This window comes from Balearica regulorum, chromosome 13 (genome assembly GCF_011004875.1).
Source record: "Balearica regulorum gibbericeps isolate bBalReg1 chromosome 13, bBalReg1.pri, whole genome shotgun sequence".
NCBI classification, from domain to species: Eukaryota; Metazoa; Chordata; class Aves; order Gruiformes; family Gruidae; genus Balearica; species Balearica regulorum.
Genome location: NC_046196.1, coordinates 21,496,743 through 21,512,986, shown reverse-complemented (window position 1 = coordinate 21,512,986; position 16,244 = coordinate 21,496,743). Strand labels below are relative to the sequence as shown.

General features: G+C 66.6%; 2 protein-coding genes across 11 annotated transcripts in view; both read right to left on the bottom strand.

The window, feature by feature from the left end:
• The window catches only part of VAC14 (VAC14 component of PIKFYVE complex), an 81,470-nt gene that overhangs the window by 4,124 nt on the left and 61,102 nt on the right, over positions 1 to 16,244 (bottom strand). Inside the window, exon 19 of one of the 2 annotated variants that reach the window (XR_012837625.1) lies at positions 15,116 to 15,790. Coding sequence is in view for 1 of the 2 variants with exons in the window: in XM_075765796.1 (XP_075621911.1) it covers positions 15,628 to 15,790 (163 nt within the window). In the remaining variant the exon portion in view is untranslated. Of the gene's footprint in view, positions 1 to 14,880; positions 15,791 to 16,244 lie in introns of those variants that run through there. The other variant, XM_075765796.1, reaches the window with a different exon arrangement.
• On the bottom strand, positions 672 to 12,952 carry MTSS2 (MTSS I-BAR domain containing 2). 9 transcript variants are annotated; one of them, XM_075765798.1, is made up of 15 exons: positions 12,715 to 12,950; positions 8,929 to 8,990; positions 8,749 to 8,822; positions 6,732 to 6,816; positions 6,474 to 6,565; positions 6,313 to 6,387; positions 6,014 to 6,022; positions 5,440 to 5,597; positions 5,231 to 5,338; positions 5,046 to 5,143; positions 4,320 to 4,530; positions 3,369 to 3,443; positions 2,861 to 3,037; positions 2,612 to 2,777; positions 674 to 1,640 (listed from the first exon to the last, which is right to left on the bottom strand). In XM_075765798.1, the coding sequence occupies exons 1-15, from the start codon at positions 12,781 to 12,783 to the stop codon at positions 868 to 870; spliced, it is 2,232 nt and encodes a 743-aa protein (XP_075621913.1). In that variant the 5' UTR covers positions 12,784 to 12,950; the 3' UTR covers positions 674 to 867. The 9 variants fall into 9 exon arrangements, with proteins under 9 accessions (XP_075621917.1, XP_075621920.1, XP_075621919.1 ...); XM_075765799.1 differs by having other exon boundaries at positions 4,320 to 4,527; XM_075765803.1 differs by having other exon boundaries at positions 4,320 to 4,446.

The window sequence follows — 16,244 nt, the reverse complement described above, 5'->3', positions numbered from 1 at the left end:
TGCCCCCGAGCTGGCGGCTGGGGGGACGGGGACAGGGCCCCCCCTCCCTCCTGGTGCTGCTCCTGCTGTGGCCCCCCCCGGCACCGTCCCCGTCCCCGTCCCCGTCCCCTCCTGCCAGGGCTGGGGACACCCGCCTGCGCCCGGGGGTGGGGGAGAGGAACGAGAAAACAGAGAGAAGAGGGAAAAAAGGGAAAGGAAAGAAAAGAGAAAGAAAGGAAAAGAGGGAAAGGAAGGAAAGAGAGAAAAAAGGACAGGTGAAAAAGAGAAAGGAGGTGGGAAAGGAGGAAAGGAGGATGAAAAGAAGAGGAAAAAGATGGGATGAAAAAGAGACAAAAAAAGAGACAAAAAAAGAGATGAAAAAGAGGAAAGGAAGAAGAAAAAGAAGAAAAAGGGATAAAAAGGGATGAAAAAGGGGTGAAAAGGGGGTCAAAGAGGGATGAAAAAGGGATGAAAAGGGATGAAAAGAGGAAAGGAAAAAGAGAAGAAAAAGAAGAAAAAGAGAAGAAAAAGAGGAGAATGAGAGAAAAGGAGGAAAAGGAAAAGAAAAGAAAAGAAAAGAAAAGAAAAGAAAAGAAAAGAAAAGAAAAGAAAAGAAAAGAAAAGAAAAGAAAAGAAAAGGAAAAGAAAAAAGAGAAAAGGAGAAAAGGACAAGAAGAGGCGAAAAAGAGCCGGAGAGAGGACAAGGCGAGGGAAGAGGTACCGAGGGGCCGGAGGGGAGGGCGGGGGGGGACAGAGGAGCAGAAAGCGGGGGGCAGCGCGGGAGGGCGGGGGTGCTGGCGGGTGGGGGGGGGCTCCCGGGGAGGCGCAGCGGGTGCCCCCGGGGGTCCGTCAGCCGTGGTGGGTGCGTCCCCGCCGGCCCGGGCGTCATCACGATATCCGCGGGGCCGACCTATCGTTGGTGACGGTCCTGCGCAGGCGCACCCCGCGCCGGATGGCCACCAGCATGTCTTCGGCCGGGGGGTCCATGGAGGCTGCCGGGGGGGGCACGGGGGTCTCCTCGCCGGGGCCGGACCCCACGAGGGCGGTGGGGAAGGGGAACTGCCCTTCCCCCAGGGCGTGGGCACCGGCCACCAGCTCGCCGATCTTCTCCACCAAGCTGTGCCGGTTGGCGGCCAACTGTTGGTCCTCCTCTTCCTCGGTGGAGAGGTGCTGGCCAGCCCCGGGGTAGACGGAGATCTCCATGGCGCTGCCGCCCCAGGCGGTGTTGGGAAGGCTCAGCCGCTTGGGCGAAGCTTTGGCAAAATCCAGGGGGTTCGGCGAGGCGTCGTCGGCGTAGAAGACGCACTCTTCGCTGCCCACCCGCGTGGGGCCGGTGTAGCCGGGGGAGTCGGGCACCGTAGGGGTCTTCACGGGGACGATGGGGGGTCGGATGGGGATGGGGCCGGCGTTGGAGAGGGTACGGCGGACCGAGGGCTTGGTGGAGGGCGTGCGGCGGATGGTGGCCACCCCCGGGGTGGTGCCGGCCGGTAGGTTGGTGCCGGTGGGCAGCCCGGCGGTGGAGGCGGGACGCTTGGTCTGGATCATCCGCCGGTAGTTCTGGGCGATGTTGCTGTTGCGCGGGATGGTGGAGGATTTGTCGAAGTCGCTCTGGGGATCGCACTCCACGTCGCCGTTCACCGAGTAGCAGTCGTAGTCGGAGCCTGGGGAGGGGGGAGCGCGGTCAGCGCGGCCGGGCGGGCGGTGGGCGGCGCAGCCGGCACTGCCAAGCCCAACCACCGCCTTCACAATGCAATCGCAGCCAGCCCCAACCAACGCCGTTGCAGCACGACCACAACCAAACTCAAGCAGTTCCAGCTGGCCCCAACTGCTGCTGGCACAACATGCTCGCCAGCAAGCCCAACCATCACCATCAGAAGGCAACCACAAGCAAAAACACCCATCGCCAGGCAACCACAAGCAAAACCCAAGCATCACCATCGGAAGGCAACCACAGTCACCCCAAACATCACATTTGAGATCACAACCAAACCCAGCTGTCACCATCACAACGTGATCACAACCAGCCCCAGCCATGACCATCACAACTGGCCTCAACCATCATCCCCACATGGTCATAGTCAAACCCAACCATCACCATCACAACCACCCCAACCACCACCGTCACAATCTGATCACAGCCAAGCACCACCATCATGTGCTCACAACCGGCTCAGCCAACACAATCACAGCAAAACACGACTGTCCCCGTGGTTACTCAATCTCCAGCCACCACCTCCGCTGCCATCACACGCCATCTGCCACCGTCTCCGCCTGTACCCAACCACTGTATACCAACGCATCGCCGCAAGCCGTCACCAACCACACCCCGCGTGATGCTACCTGCTATTGCACTGCTCAGCGCAACCGTAGCCATCCAGACCCAACTGACACCCAACTGACACCCAACTGACACCCAACTGACTAAGCAGCCCCGTAGTTGCTGCACGGCACGATGCAACCCCCAACGCACATTAAATCTTCGCCCCACCAGCCCCTCCGCGATGCGACCACAGCCCGATGCTATGACACACGGATGTGCCCCAGGACCACCAAAGCCTCTGCCATCCCCTTCCCCGCTCCGGGTGCCATTTCGGGTGGCCCCAGGTGCCCCTCGCCACCGCGGGGTGGGTACCTTGGGAAGGGATGGTGTCCTCGGAGCAGGAGGGGGTGGTGGTCTGCGTGCTGTAGCCGCTGGAGTACTGCAGCGAGTCCCGGCTGCTCTTCTGGTGCTCCAGGCTCAGCCCCCGGGTCAAGACCATGGCCAGGTCACTGGCGGCGGGGGACACCTCCTCCCCGTGCTGCGGGGGCAAGGTGACACCGTCAGCACCCCGGCTCCTCTCCTGGGAGCCCCTCAAAAGCCCACCACCGCCGGAGCCGGTACCTTGGCGGCAATCGTAGCCGGTGACATCCGGGGCCTAGGAGCATCCTCGCCACCGATGCCCGGGTACCCGACGGCGGGCGAGCCCATCTCGGCTTCCCGCAGATGCTCCACGCGGTCCTTGCGCCGCTGCAGGGTGGGGACCACGGGCTGGTCGTAGGGGCTGGCCTTGGACCAGTCCTGCAACGGGCAAGGCACGGGGTGACGCCGGGGACAGCGGGGCCGCGAGCCGAAAGTGGGAGGGGGGCGGGTGCTGAGGTCCCCCGAGCTGCGGGTGCTGCCCGGGATGCTCTGCCCCGCGAGGGGGGGACACGCACCCCTGGGCACCCCCGCTGAGGGACAGCGCTGGGGGCTGCCAGGGCCGAACCCCACCAGGTATGGGGGGACCCACGTGTGAAATGTGACCCCGGTGCGATGGGGGACAGCGCCGGGGAGGGGAGGAAGAGGACGGGCGTTGCTGATGAAGGCTTCACCTTTCCGCCCGTGCCCCGGCGGAGGAGCAAGAACTAACCGAGGTGGGGGAGCTGCACTCGCTAACCGACTGGCAGGTTTCGGAAGCCTCCGAGGACGCCGAGCTGGAGGACTTCTGCCGTGCCGGGAGGCCGTGCCGGGAGCGGGAGGGGGAGAGAAGAGGCGGTTAGCAAGCGGAGCCGTCACCCCAGGGTACAGCAGCATCCGCAGCATCCCCGGCTGATCCGCACCCCCGGCCCCCGGCAGCAGATGCGGGAAGGCGAGCAGGATCCGACCCGGCAGCGCGGGGGGGTCGCAGCGCCGGCTGGGTGAAGCTGGGATGCTCAGCCCCAACCCTCCCCACCCCCCCGGCTCATCCCAAGCCCCGTGGAGCCAACAGACGTTTTGGGGAGCAGGATGGTGCCCACAGCCACGGCGCTGGGATCCCCCGGGACTCTCGCCACCGTGAGCAGCGCCGGGGCTGGAGATGCCGGGTGAGCGTGAGCGTGCCAGCCTGGTGCCGGCAGTGCCAGGCAGCCCGGCGGCACAGCCAGCACGAGGGGTTGGGAGCTCCCCACGGGGGGTGCTGGGTGGGGGCCCCGGAGCATCCTCAGCGCTGGGGAGGATGCAGGGCGAAGGGGAAGCTTTGCTCCACGCTGCCTGGCAGGGGGCTGGCACAAACTGGGTATTATGGGGGGACTGGGAAATACCCTGCTCCCCCTGGCGGGGGGGAAATACCTGTGCCCCAGCCCTGGGGTGGGGGGGGGGGGGTCACAGATGGGGTTCCTCTGCAGTGCGGCCCGTGGTACAGGGCAGGCATCCCCCAATATTCCCAATATTTATCTCCCGTGATGCCAGCACAGCTGGAAACACACCTGGGGGGGGGGGGATCCCATCACCTCCGCACCGGACCCTTGTGTTGCACCCAGCAGCACCAACCCATTCTACAGAAGGGGCAACTGAGGCATGGGGGGGTGGTGGGGGAACGGCGCTGACACCCCCCGCCCCGTACCTGGCTGGTGATGTCCGAGGGCATGGGAGAAGGCGGTTTGGAGTAAGCGGCGTCCTGGGAGATGAAGCCGGAGTCGTGGGAAGAGACGCTGGAGAGGCGGGTGGCGGCGGCGGGGGGCTGCGCCAGGCTGCGGTAGCGATAGGTGGAACTGGGTGAGCAGGTCTGAGCCCCGCCGGGCCACGCCATGCCACCCTTGGCACTGCTAACGCTGCTGGGGGGGGGACGGGGGGGACGGGGACACGCCGGCGGGGAGGACAAAGGAAGGAAAAGAGAGTTTAAGACGGAGGTTCGGAGGCGGTGAGGTCCCCAGGCTGCAAGTCCAGCACCCCACCCCACGCCCCAACCTGGGCAAACTGAGGCACGCGGTCCTCCCAGGGCGTCCCTTTGCCTTCTGGGGTCCCCCCAGCGGGAGGGGACACGCTGGGGCACACGGCAAAGGTGACACATTTGCCCCCCCAGGCCCCCCTGCACAGCTCACATCGTCCCCAAAACCCAGAGGACAAGGCACGTGCTGGGCACCCCTCCTGCCCCATAGATCCACCAGCCCCATCCCAGCGCCCCAAGACCAGTTCCTCCGCGTTACTGGGGGACCAGCTGGCCGTATGGACACGTGGAGGTGAGCATGCACCTCACGAGCACCCCCAAGGGCCGTAAGCACCATTAGCCCCCCCCGGGGTTAACGGAGAGGGCTGGATTGCCCAGCAGCGGGAGCCCACCCCACCGTACCTGCACATGCTGGACTTGCGGGAGCTGGAGCTGCTGGGCGAGGACGGGGGGGTCTGGTAGGACCAGCTGTAGTCAGAGCCCTTCAGGTCCTTGATCACCTGCAGGAAGGATGGGGTTTTAGCCCCTCCGAAGAAGCTCCCCCCCCTCTCCTGCCCCCCACCCCCCCCCAGTTCCCCCCCACTGACCTGCTCGCTGGCGGGGGGCAGCTTGTGGGGCTCGGCGGTGAGAACCACCAGGTCCTCGATGATGCCCTGCAAGTGGGTGATCTCTCCCAGCATGGTGAGCTCCCCGTTCTGCGGCCAGACAAGGGGGGGTGTGTGTGTGGGGGGGGACATCAGCACCCATCGGGCAGTGCCAACCCCCCCTCCCGCCCGGCCCCCCACCCCGCGCTCACCACCACGGGCTGCAGGAAGGTGATGAAGGTGCAGAAGCGACCCCGCTCCTCGATGAGGGCTTTGCGGACCGCCTGCTTCTCCGTCTCCTCCAGCAGCAGGTACATGTCGTTGACGTCCTGCAGCGCGTTGTCCAGCTGGGGCTGCAGGTCGCCCTTCCCTGCGAGATGGGGTACCATCAGCGCCGGGCTCTCCCGACACCCCCCATCACCCCATTCTCACGGGGGGGGGGGTGTGTGTGTGTCCCCCCGTGCTGCTATCCCAGGAGGGGCCGGGAGCACCCTCACCCCGCGGCAGCCCCGAGCTCGGGGAGGGGGGGGGGGCTCCTCTGCCACCCCGTCCCCATCCCTGGCGCCTGGGACCAGGGGACCCACTGGGGTGCCACCGGGAGGGGGGGGGCTGGCATCACCCCGGGGTGGGGTGGGGGTGCAAGCTAAGCTAAGCTAAAAGCAGGGTGGGGGGGCACAGGGATGGACAGACGGACGGACAGAGGCGGCCCCAGCCCCGGGGAGACGGGGTGGGGGGAGCAGATGAGGAAGCAGAGAGGGGGCCGGGGGGGGCCAGCGGTTCACTTACCAAGCAGCTCTACAGGAAGGATGTGGAGGGGAGGGAAGAGAGAAGGAGACAGAGAAAACGTGTGAAAAGAGGCCGAGGGCCGGGGCGCACGCCCCCGCCTCCCCGCCACCCCCCCCCGGGCAGTGCCGGCACCTCCCCGTTCTGCAGGGGGGCAGTGGGGACCCCCCCCGGTGCCCACCATCCCTGGGAGGCAGCCGGGGTGCCCCATCCAGGATGCCCGCCCCGGCCAGGGGTGCCACGGAGGGGCTGGCGGGGGTACCCCCCCCACACACCCCTGGAGACTCCCCCCACCCCGTCACCTTTGCGAGCCTTTTTCTGGAGCTTGAGGGTGTCGGAGGACTTTTTCTTGATCTCATGGCGGGCTCGCTTGTACTCTGGGGGCACAGAACCGCTGTCAGAGGGGATCCCCCCGCCAACCGGCGCAGCCTCCCGGCACGGACCCTCCCGATCCCAGCCATACCTTTCGCGTGGTCCTTGTCCAGCTGGTTGGCAGTTTTCTTCCAGTCCTCAATCCTGTCCTGCAAAGGGTTTATCAGGCTCTCCATGAGGGCGCTGGAGCAGGGAGAGACAGGCAGAGAACGTGGGAGAGGGCTGGAGCTGGGGCGGGGGGAACCGTGCCCCCCCATCCCAGGCCCAGCCGATATCCAGCATCTCCTTCTTCGGCGAGGGAGGGCTGAGCCCGGCCAACTCGTGTCACCGATGCCCCGAGCACGCTTACTTGGTGAACTGCCGGAGCTTGGCCTCGATGCTGCGGTGCCGCATGCACATGCGGGTCAGCGCGGAGCCGATGTCCCTCGTGGCACCTGGGATGGGGGGGGGAGGCAAAATGCCACTGACAAGGGGCAGGGGACACCCCCACACCAGTCCCAGACCAGTTTGCAGACTGGGACCAGGCGGGCTCGCAGCGGGGACGACCAGCGCTGGGATGCCCTGGGCTCTGGGGATGCTTTGGGTCGGGGATGTCTCCTTTTTCCCCCGACAAATCCACTAAATAAATAAATCAGCATCCGCTAACGAATAAATAAAGCACTAAATATCTCTTCCCATGGCTTCAAAATGAAAACCTGCTCCCAGTTTTTCCCGATTTGTCTCAAATCCGGCGCTGGGGGGGGGGGGTGGAACCGGGGAAGGGAGCGGGCGAGGTACCGTGCAGCCGGCCAGGCACGGACTGAGCAACCGGCCAGCCGGGAGCAAACGGCTCCGGGACCGGGCTCCCTCCCCGGCTCAGTGCCAGGCACCCTGCCGCGTCCCTCCCCTCCAGGCACGATCCGGAGCTTACGGCAAGGGAGTCGGAGCTCCCCGGGGGGATATTTCCCAGCTACGGAAAGCAGGAGCTTTCACCCTTCTTGGTGAAACTGCTGTTAACTCTGAAGCCTAAGGATGGCCACACGGTGGCAGTGCTGCTGGCAAATCCCAGGAAAAGCAGCAATCCCAAATCCTTGGGTGCAGGCTAGGGAGTGATATTCTGCCTTTATCTCCCCCAAAAAGCCTCCAGAGACACCTCCCGCCCTTTGCAGGAATTTTGGGGACACCCCCCCCCCCCCAGCACCATAGAAACGGGGGAGCCCGCGGGCCGAGGCCCTTCTCCTCCTGCACCGGGGTATTCTCCTAATCCGGCTCCTAATGCTCTTATCCCGGCTCCTGCTGCTCCTAATCCGATTCCCCCGTGCGCTCACGCACCGCGTGCGAGGCCGCCCGCCGGCCCCCACCCAGTGCCCTGCCTCAGTTTCCCCACGCTGTCGCTCTGCCTCCCCCCCCCCCCCCCCCGGCCCCAGGGCTGTCCACGATGCCGTCTCAGGTGTCCCCAGCGTCCCCCCCGCCCCTGCTGTCCCCCCCCTCGCTTTCGGTTCCCCGGGCGGGAGGGGAGCTGGGGGAGCCCTAATCTGCCCCCTCCTCCCCGGGTGCAGTGGGCCAGTGGGTTTGGAGGCAAAGCTGATCCTGGCTCAAGCTGCTGCCTCCTCCTCCTCCTCCTCCTCCTCCTCCTCCTCCTCCTCCTCCTCCTCCTCCTCCTCCCCGTGCGGCTCCAGATGGCCTGGATGCCGTCGGTCTGCAGCCCAGCCCAGAACCATCTGCTTGGCAGAAGCCGAGCGGTGGGAAGCAGCTCCTCGCCGCCAGCGGGCACCCGGAGAGGGTCTGGGGGTCCGGCCCCCCCAAACCCATAGCAGCATTGGGGGGGTGGGGGGTGGGGGGTCCACCTGCAGCCTCAGCTCTTCTGCGGCAGGTTGGGGTTCGTCCCTGAAGCAGTGGGCTCCTGCTCCTGCATCTTCTCCTTCCTTCCCCGGAGCCCCCCAGAGCAGGGAGACACCCCCCCCACCCCACCCTGGGCACCTCCCAGATGGGTGCAGGGGCCGAGGGCCGCTGGGGGGGTGGCTCAGCCCCACAGCTGGGCAGAGATGGGTGCAGGGGACCACAGCGTGGGGCTGCACCACCCCAAATCTCCCCGCAAGCAAACCAGCCCCACCAGAAGATACTGGCTGAGCACCCGTGGGTGGTGAGGAGCAGCACCCCCATGGGTGCCCACCCCAGCCGCACCCCATCTTTCCAACCCTGCCTGCCAGGGGATGCTCCACCTCGGGGTGAGGACAGGTTGGACACGTCTCCATGGATGGTGGAGCTTCTGCTGGATGCTCACCCCAGCCACGTGGGCAGGGGACACCCCACAGGGGACACTCCCCACTCGTCCCCCTGCCCGGCCACGCCTGGGGACGCCCACCCCTGGGTGGGGAGGACCCTACCTCGGGTGTTGGTGGCCATGTCGGCCACTTTCTGGAAGGCATCCAGGAAGGCGACTGCGGCCAGCACCGTGGTCCTGGGGCGGAGAGAGCGAGGCGGGGAGCTCAGCGGGTGCTGGGCACCCCGGGATGTGCCCGCGGGGACGGGGGGGGGTCCCTCGGGTGTCCCCCCTGGCCACTCACCTGAGCTGGGAGTGCAGCTTGGTGGCCTTCGAGTTGAAGTCCTCCCAGATGGGGTAGGAGCTCTGCAAGGAAGGGGACGGTGAGAGCCGGAGCCCCTCGCCCCCCCGCACCCCCTCCCCAACCCTGCACCCCCTCCCCGGGCAGGGCAAATCCCCCCCTTCGCCGTTACGGAGAGACGGGGTGGCTCGGTGGCCGTGCCTGGCTAGCTGTGGTTTCTCTGATGGCTAATAAAGGCTGAGCACAACCCCTTTTCCCTCCTGGGTTTTTCCCTTTCCAGTCTGGCCACGCAAGCTCGTGGACCACGGAGACCTCGGGATTTTGGGTGATCTCTTCCTCTTCCTCCAAGGGGTGAAGGCAGCTTATGGGTTTGAAGTTTGAGGGGAGGAAAGGAGCTGGTGCACCAGCAAGCTTTGAGACCCTGGCCCGCAGCAGAGAAGAGCCCTCCAGCGCCCGTGGCCTCCGCCAAGGCAGCGATGGCCAAAACCACCATCTTGGAGGCTCCAGTCCCGCAGCGGGGTCCCCCGAGGAGGCAGGAGAGGAGGTCTGGGGTCCCCCCAGACATTTGTGTGGGGACGGGGACAGGTCACAGGTGTTGAGGAGGTCACCCCAGTGCCATCCTGGTCAGGCCATCCTGATGCCATCCCGGCGAGGCCATCCCAGCAAGACCAGTCCCAGGGCCCTTGTGGTGAGGCCATCCCTGCGCTGCCCTGGTGCCACCATCCCAACGAGGCCATCTCAGCGCCGTCCCAGTGAGGCCAGTCCCGGCAAGACCAGTCCAGCGGTGTCTTGGAGATGCCAGTCCCAGTAAGTCCGTCCTGGTGCCATCCCAGCGAGGCCAGTCCCAGTAATGCCAGTTCCAGTGCCATCCCAGCCAGTCCTGGTGCCATCCCAGCAAGGCTAATGCTGGTGCCACCATACGGCCAGGCCATCCCAGTGCCACCATCCCAGTGAGGCCAGTCCATGTTGTCCTGGCGAGGTTAATCCTGGTGCCGTCTCGGTGAGACTATCCCAGTGCCAGCCTGGCCCGGCCCGGTGCCGCCATCCTGGTGAGGCTGGTCCCAGTGCCACCATCCCAGCAAAGCCATCCCAGCAAGGCCAGTCCTGGTGCCACCATCCCGGTGAGGTCGGTCCCAGTGCTGTCACCCCAGTGACGCCATCCCGGTGCCATCCCGGTGCCACCATCCGTTGGCAGTGCTGGGGGCTTGCAAACACCCCTGGGGTGGCCACCGAGCTGGGACGTGGGCGCGGAAGCCGGCTTTGCAGGATGTGGGTCACCACGCATCCCCGTGAGCCCCGCTTGGTGGCACCTCTGGGGACAGGGTTAGCACCGAGGGGGCACAGGACCAGCCCAGCGTTGGTTTTTGGGGATCACGAAGGCCCCGATTTCCTCACGAGTCAACGAAGACGGGGTTCGAGGGTGCCACTTCACGTGCCACTTGTGGCAGCGCCCTGGCTCAGGGCCCCGAGTCCCCGGGGACTGCCGTTGCCGGAGGGTAGGGCCACCGTCCCCCAGCCGCCCCCAGAGGATCCCCCCAAACCAGGGGGCGAGTCACGATGCCCCCCAGCCCTCCTCTGCGATGCCGGGCGGGAGGAGGATGGGGATGAGGACAACGGGGACAAGGACATGCCAAGGTCGCCCCGGGACGCTGGAAGAGAGGCAACAGGAACGCAGCCGGCTCGGGGACTGTCACCGGGCTTGGCTGCCCGAGTCCTCCCCAGCGCAGGACGAGGGGTGCTGAAAAAGCCGCCCGCCACCGCAACAAGGTCCCTTTGCCCCCGTGCCCAGCGCGGGGGTCCCGGCTGTGGCACCCGAAGCACATCGCTGCCATCGAACACCGTCAGCTCGCTGGGCAGGGGATTGTTTTTCCCCGTCCGTCCCCCCGCGCCCACGCCAGGACACCCACGTGGCCGGGAGAGGGGGACGGGGACGATGCACCCTTAGGGGCCACCGGCGCTGGGCAGGGGCTGTGCAGGGTACGAGCCAAGCGTGGTGAGGCTTTTTTCTTCTTTTTCATTATTTTTTTCTCATCTTTCCCACCTACAAAGGGCAGGAAAAACGAATCCAGCCCTGTTTCCTCGGGCACACCAGCGCGCAACGCCACGGTGAGGGGCTCCCGGCCCGACCACGGCCCGACGGGGCTGGGCACGTCGCTGCGTGGCCGTGCTGGCACCAGCCGGGGAGGTGATGGCTCCGGGCTGGTTCATCCGCTCCACAGCCTCAGCAGGGGGGAACGGGGAAACTGAGGCAGGGGCTGCCCCCCGCCTCCACCCTGGGGACGTGGGGCTCAGCGGGGCTGCCAGGAGGGGGTGGCTGGGGTGAAGGCATGTGGGGGGGGGCTGGTCACCCTAGTACCGCTCCCCGCCAGCCCTGGACCCCACTGCCCTGGGGCTGGTGCCTGCAAAGAGACGGGATTTTTTTCCCTCGAGGACTTTTCTCCCAGCCCCGAGCCAGAGTCCGGCCCCGCGGAGCCACCACGGCCCCTCGAAGGGGTTAAAATCTCCCTCTCTGCGAGGCTTTTATTTTTTTTTTTTTTTTTTTTTTCTTTTTTTGATCCCCCCCCTCCCCTGCTTTGGCAATGACAGCATTGTCTGGACTGGGCTGCAGTAAGAAGAGAGGAAGAGGAGGAGGAGGAAGAGAGCTTTTGCCTCCCGAAAATGACTGGGGCTAAAACCCAGCGCCGGGGCCGGCAGCGGGAATTTCAGCCCCCCGGGATGAAGAAACCCAGCCGGTCCCCTCCTCCCCGCTCAGCCCCCAGGCAAAAATGCCCCCCAGCATTTTTTATTTTTTATAATTTGAAATGAAACTAAACAAACAAAAAAAGGATATTTTTTTTTTTTTTTTTTTTTAAAAATACAGCCCCCATCCTGCTCCCAGGGAGGGTGGAGGCGATGTCCCCTCCCCGGGTTGGGAAATGGGATCGAGGAGCCGGGGGACCTTTTTGTTCAATTGGTGCAAACCCAAGCGGGTCCGGCAGAAATCCAAGCTGGGGAGCGGAGGCTGGCGGGGGCAACGCGATGCCCGAAACGGGCGGCAATACCCGATACAGGACCAGTGGTACCTGACGTGGGGCTGCCATGTCTGGTCTGTGGTACCCGAATGGGGCTCTGACACCCGGTGACGGGTACGGGGCTGATGTGGGGCTCCGGTACCCGATATGGGGCTCTGACACCTGGTCACGGATATGGGGCTGATGTGGGGCTCCGGTACCCGAATGGGGCTCCGGTACCCGGTGACGGGTACGGGCCTGATGTGGGGCTCCGGTACCCGAATGGGGCTCCGACACCCGGTGATGGGTACGGGCCTGATGTGGGGCTCCGGTACCCGAATGGGGCTCTGACACCCGGTGACGGGTGCGGGGCTGATGTGGGGCTGTGACACCCAGCATGGGGTCTAATACCCAACACGGGCCCCCAGTGCCCAGCACGGGGTTGATGTGGGGCTCCGGCACCCAGTGCCGGTCTCCGATGCCCGATGTGGGGTCCCGACACCCGACGTGGGGCTGATGTGGGGCTCCGGTACCCGACACAGGGCCGCCATACCCGGCTCGGGGGCAGGACGGCGGGAGCCCCGGCACCCACCCGGCACCCACCCGGCACCCACCCGGCACCCACCCCGGCACCCACCGCGGGGCCCGATGCCGGCAGCGGCGGAGCGGGGGCTGCCCGTACCCGAATGCCGGGGAGGGGGATGCGGGGGGGGGGGGGGAGGAGGGGGGAGGGGGACACACGACAGATCGCTGTCACGACAGCGGAGGGTGGGGGGGGCGGCGGCGGTGGTGGCCGTACCTTCATGTCGTTGATGATGGCTTGAAAGAGGCCGCCGAGGGCTCCGCACTCCTTCTCCGCCGTCTCCATCGCGGCGCTGCGGCAGCCCGGGCCGGGCGGCTCCGCCGGGGGAGGCCGCGGCGGCGGGCCGGGCTCAGCGGCGGCGGGGGGGCGGGCGGCGCCCGGGCGGTGGCGGTGGCGGTGGCGGCGGCGGGGCGGCGGAGCGGCGGGGGGGCCGGGCGGGGCGCGGCGCGGTGCATCGCCGCCCCCCCCCCGCCCCCTTTCCCCCTTCCCCCCCCCTCTCTCCCCGGGGGCTGGAGCGGACCCGCCGCCCCCCCCACCCCCCCACCCCCCCCCCAAAGCCTGGGCCGCCCCCCCCTGACGGCGGCGCGGAACGGGGTGCGGAACGGGGAACGGGGAACGGAGCGGGGCGCGGAGAGCGGCGGCCCGGGGCGGCGGCGGGGGCGGAGCGGGGCGGGATCTGGCGCGGCACATGCGCCGCCCGCGGAGGGGCCGGGGGGGGGGGGGAGGCGGAGCGGGGTTTGGGGGGGGGGGGGTGCTCCGGGAGGCGGGGGGAGCAACGGGCACCCGGAGGATGCGCTGGGATGCCGGGGCCGGGCCCGGGCCCGGTGGTTGCTCGGGGATGCTCCGGGAGCTGCTGGGTGTCGGGGAGCAGCTGCGGGAGCCCCGGGGGGTGGTAGGGGATGCTGGGGGGGGGGAGGCAGCCACACTGCTGGGGGGGGGCTCGCAGGGCAGAGGAGGGACCCCAAAGGATGCTCCGGCCCCGTTGTGCGCTCAGGGATGCTGGCCCTGGGGTCAGCAGCAGGACCGCTATGGGATGCTGAGGGGCAGCCCCCAGGAATTCCCCCGGGAACACTGCCCGCAGGCCAGGGCTCTCTTCGGCTTCTCTCCAAGGGCTGTTTGACCCCCACTGCCCCCCTTTCCCGGGGAAGGCGGCACGTCCAGGTGCGCTGCGGGCAACCACCTTGGTGCAGGTTTAACGCCCTGCGGGGTGATTATACGGCAGCTCCGAGACATCTCCTGGCGCTTGATTACTGGAGAGCCGTGGGAAAGGCACGGCCTGCCAGCGGACCAACCCTTCCCCATAGCCATCCCCAGGCCCCATCCCCAGCCTCCCGGGATCCGGGGGGCCGGGCTGAGCCCCGACGCACCGAGCTGCACCGAGCAGTGACACGATGCTCGATCAGGGCAAGGGGCTCAGCCTGAGCCGCCTGTTCCCCCTCCTGCCAGAAAAGCTGCCCGGATCCCCCGCTGGCTCTGCCCTGGCGGCACCGTGCTGCTCTGGCCGGCGCTGGTCAAGAGCCACCCATAAGGAAACGATTACGGCTCGGCGCTCCGGCAGCCGGCTGGAATTTCTCCCCATAAACCCCGTCCCTCGGCGTGGAAAGAGGCCGCTCAACGGCAGCGAGCCCGGCAGGAGCGACGGGCAGAGCCCTGGGACGGGCAGCAGCCCCGGCCCATGCCGGCGATGTCCTGGCAACAGCTGGGGACAGGCACCAAGGACACCCCCCCACACACCCCCGGCACCCCGAGCCGTCAGCGGGCTGGGGAAGCCACCGCACGCCCATCCTAAAGGGTTGGCTGTTAAAATTAACCCACCGTGACCGGGTTTGGAAAACCCTTTCCCGGGAATGACAGGAATGTCTTTATCCCGGCCAAAGCAGCACCGGTGCGGGGCTGTTCGGGGAACCCGCTGCCAGAGCCTGGTTCCGCTGTAAACAGGCCAGGAGCCATAAAAACTCCACAAATTCCTCCAACCCCTCCCTCTCCCCAGGATCAGGTGAGGGCCTGAAACACGCTGGGGATGCAACCGCGACCCCCCGAACCGCAGCAGCCCGGCATACGCCGGCGGTGAGGGTCCCTCGGCGCCGCGGGACGGGGCGAAGGCAGCGCCGGTGGCTGCCTGGGGCCAGGAAAATGCCTGTCACCGTGCCGCGGTTTCGTGATCACGGCCTGGAAGAATTTCGGCGGTGGTTTTTTTTTTTCCCTGCTGGGAAGAGGAGCAGGCGGAGAAGCCCTGCTCGCCGGCGAGCCAGCGTGGCAGGGTTGGGCCAGCACGGGGCTCGGGGTCGAGCAAGATGCTCCATGCCAGCCCCTGCCCTTGCCGGGTTTTTGGCTCCCCTCGGGGCCGGATCCACGAGGATGGGGAGCCCAGCTACCAGGAACGGGCTGCTCTGCATCGCTCGTTTATTTTATCGTGGGGAGCTTAACGTAGGAACAAAGAATCGAGTCCGGGGCTGGGTGCGATGGGGGTCTCCGCCGCCCCCCCGTGCCTCCGGTGCCGGCTGGGATTTAAGGCTGCGCCGCCGTCCACGCCGAGAACTGGGGGCTCGGGGAGGGCGCGTGGACGCGGGGAGGGGGCCGAGTGCCACGCACGTGAGCACGAGTCCCCGGGCGAGACGCTGCCGGCAGCCTCCGGCATGGCCTTGGAGCGGAGGGTGGAAGCCGGGGTGGCGAGAGGCGGCCGGCAGCCCCGCGCGCTTGTTTTCCAGGGCGGGAGGCCAGGGGTTGCTCCCGTCTTCCCTTCCCCTCCGGTTTCGCTGGCAGGAGGCTGGGCGCTCAGCTGACAGTCACGGGGAAGGCATTAGCAAAGCAAAGGGGAGTTTCCTCGCCCTATTGCAAGAGAAGACAAGGTGCCTTCCCCCGGCCCTCTCCTCCTGCAACCCTTCCCCACATCCCCGCATCGCCCATGGGAGAAGCCGGGCGCAGCCTGGGGGTCCCCCACTATCCGCACGCGCACAGAGCGGGGAGGAAAACCAGCCCCGTACCGAGCGTTCGCCCATCTCTCCCTCTGCCGTTAAACCCACCGCATCTTCCGGCGGCCAGCAACCGGTGTCCCCTTCCCCTGGTCCACGTCCCCCTGGTCCCTGCCCCAGCAATCGCGCGCACCCGCGGGTGCCGGGGGGGGGATGCTCAGAGGACCACCCGCCGGTCCAGCTGCTCTGCTCGCCCGGCTCGTTGGTGTCGCGCTTCCAGGTGCTTGTTTTGGACCTTCTCGAAGTGCTGTAGCAGCTCCGTGTAGTCGATGTTGGAAGCTGCCGTCCTCTTGTAGCCGGCACTCGATTTGGTGCTGTCCCTGCGGGGAGGGAGCAGAGAGTGAGGGCGAGGAACGGGGGCAGGAGGTGCTCGTACCACCGAGGGCTCATCCTGAAGAAGCCGAGCCCAGCACATCGTAGCGCCCCATTAAACACCCCCAAAGATCCGTTTCCTTCCCCCAAAAGCATGAAACGGAGCCCAAAAAACTCCTGGGACATCAGAGAGGGGACAAGGGACATTTGCCTCAGCACCTCAGGGGAGGTTTAACCCCTCCGACACGGATGCTACCCCCTGTCCCGACCCATTCCGGCCAAAAGCAGCGAGACTGGCCCGAAAGGATGCCGGTGCCTCAGTTTCCCTGCCTGGTTTTTACCAGCAAGCAAAAAATATCCAGGTGCTACGGCACAGAGGAGGGGTGGTGACAGCAGGGACAACCCCAGGGGATGAGCACCCCGTGGCTGGAGTCCCGGGGAGCCCAAAAATGGGGCTTCAGC

Coding starts and splice junctions, on each gene's coding strand:
- MTSS2 (XM_075765798.1), bottom strand. CDS start 12,783: ATGGAGACGGCGGAGAAGGAGTGCGGAGCCCTCGGCGGCCTCTTTCAA. Junction 5,144..5,230: donor TGCCCCCCGCCAGCGAGCAG/GTCAGTGGGGGG, acceptor TCCTTCCTGCAG/GTGATCAAGGACCTGAAGGG. Junction 1,641..2,611: donor GGACACCATCCCTTCCCAAG/GTACCCACCCCG, acceptor CCCCCTCCCCAG/GCTCCGACTACGACTGCTAC.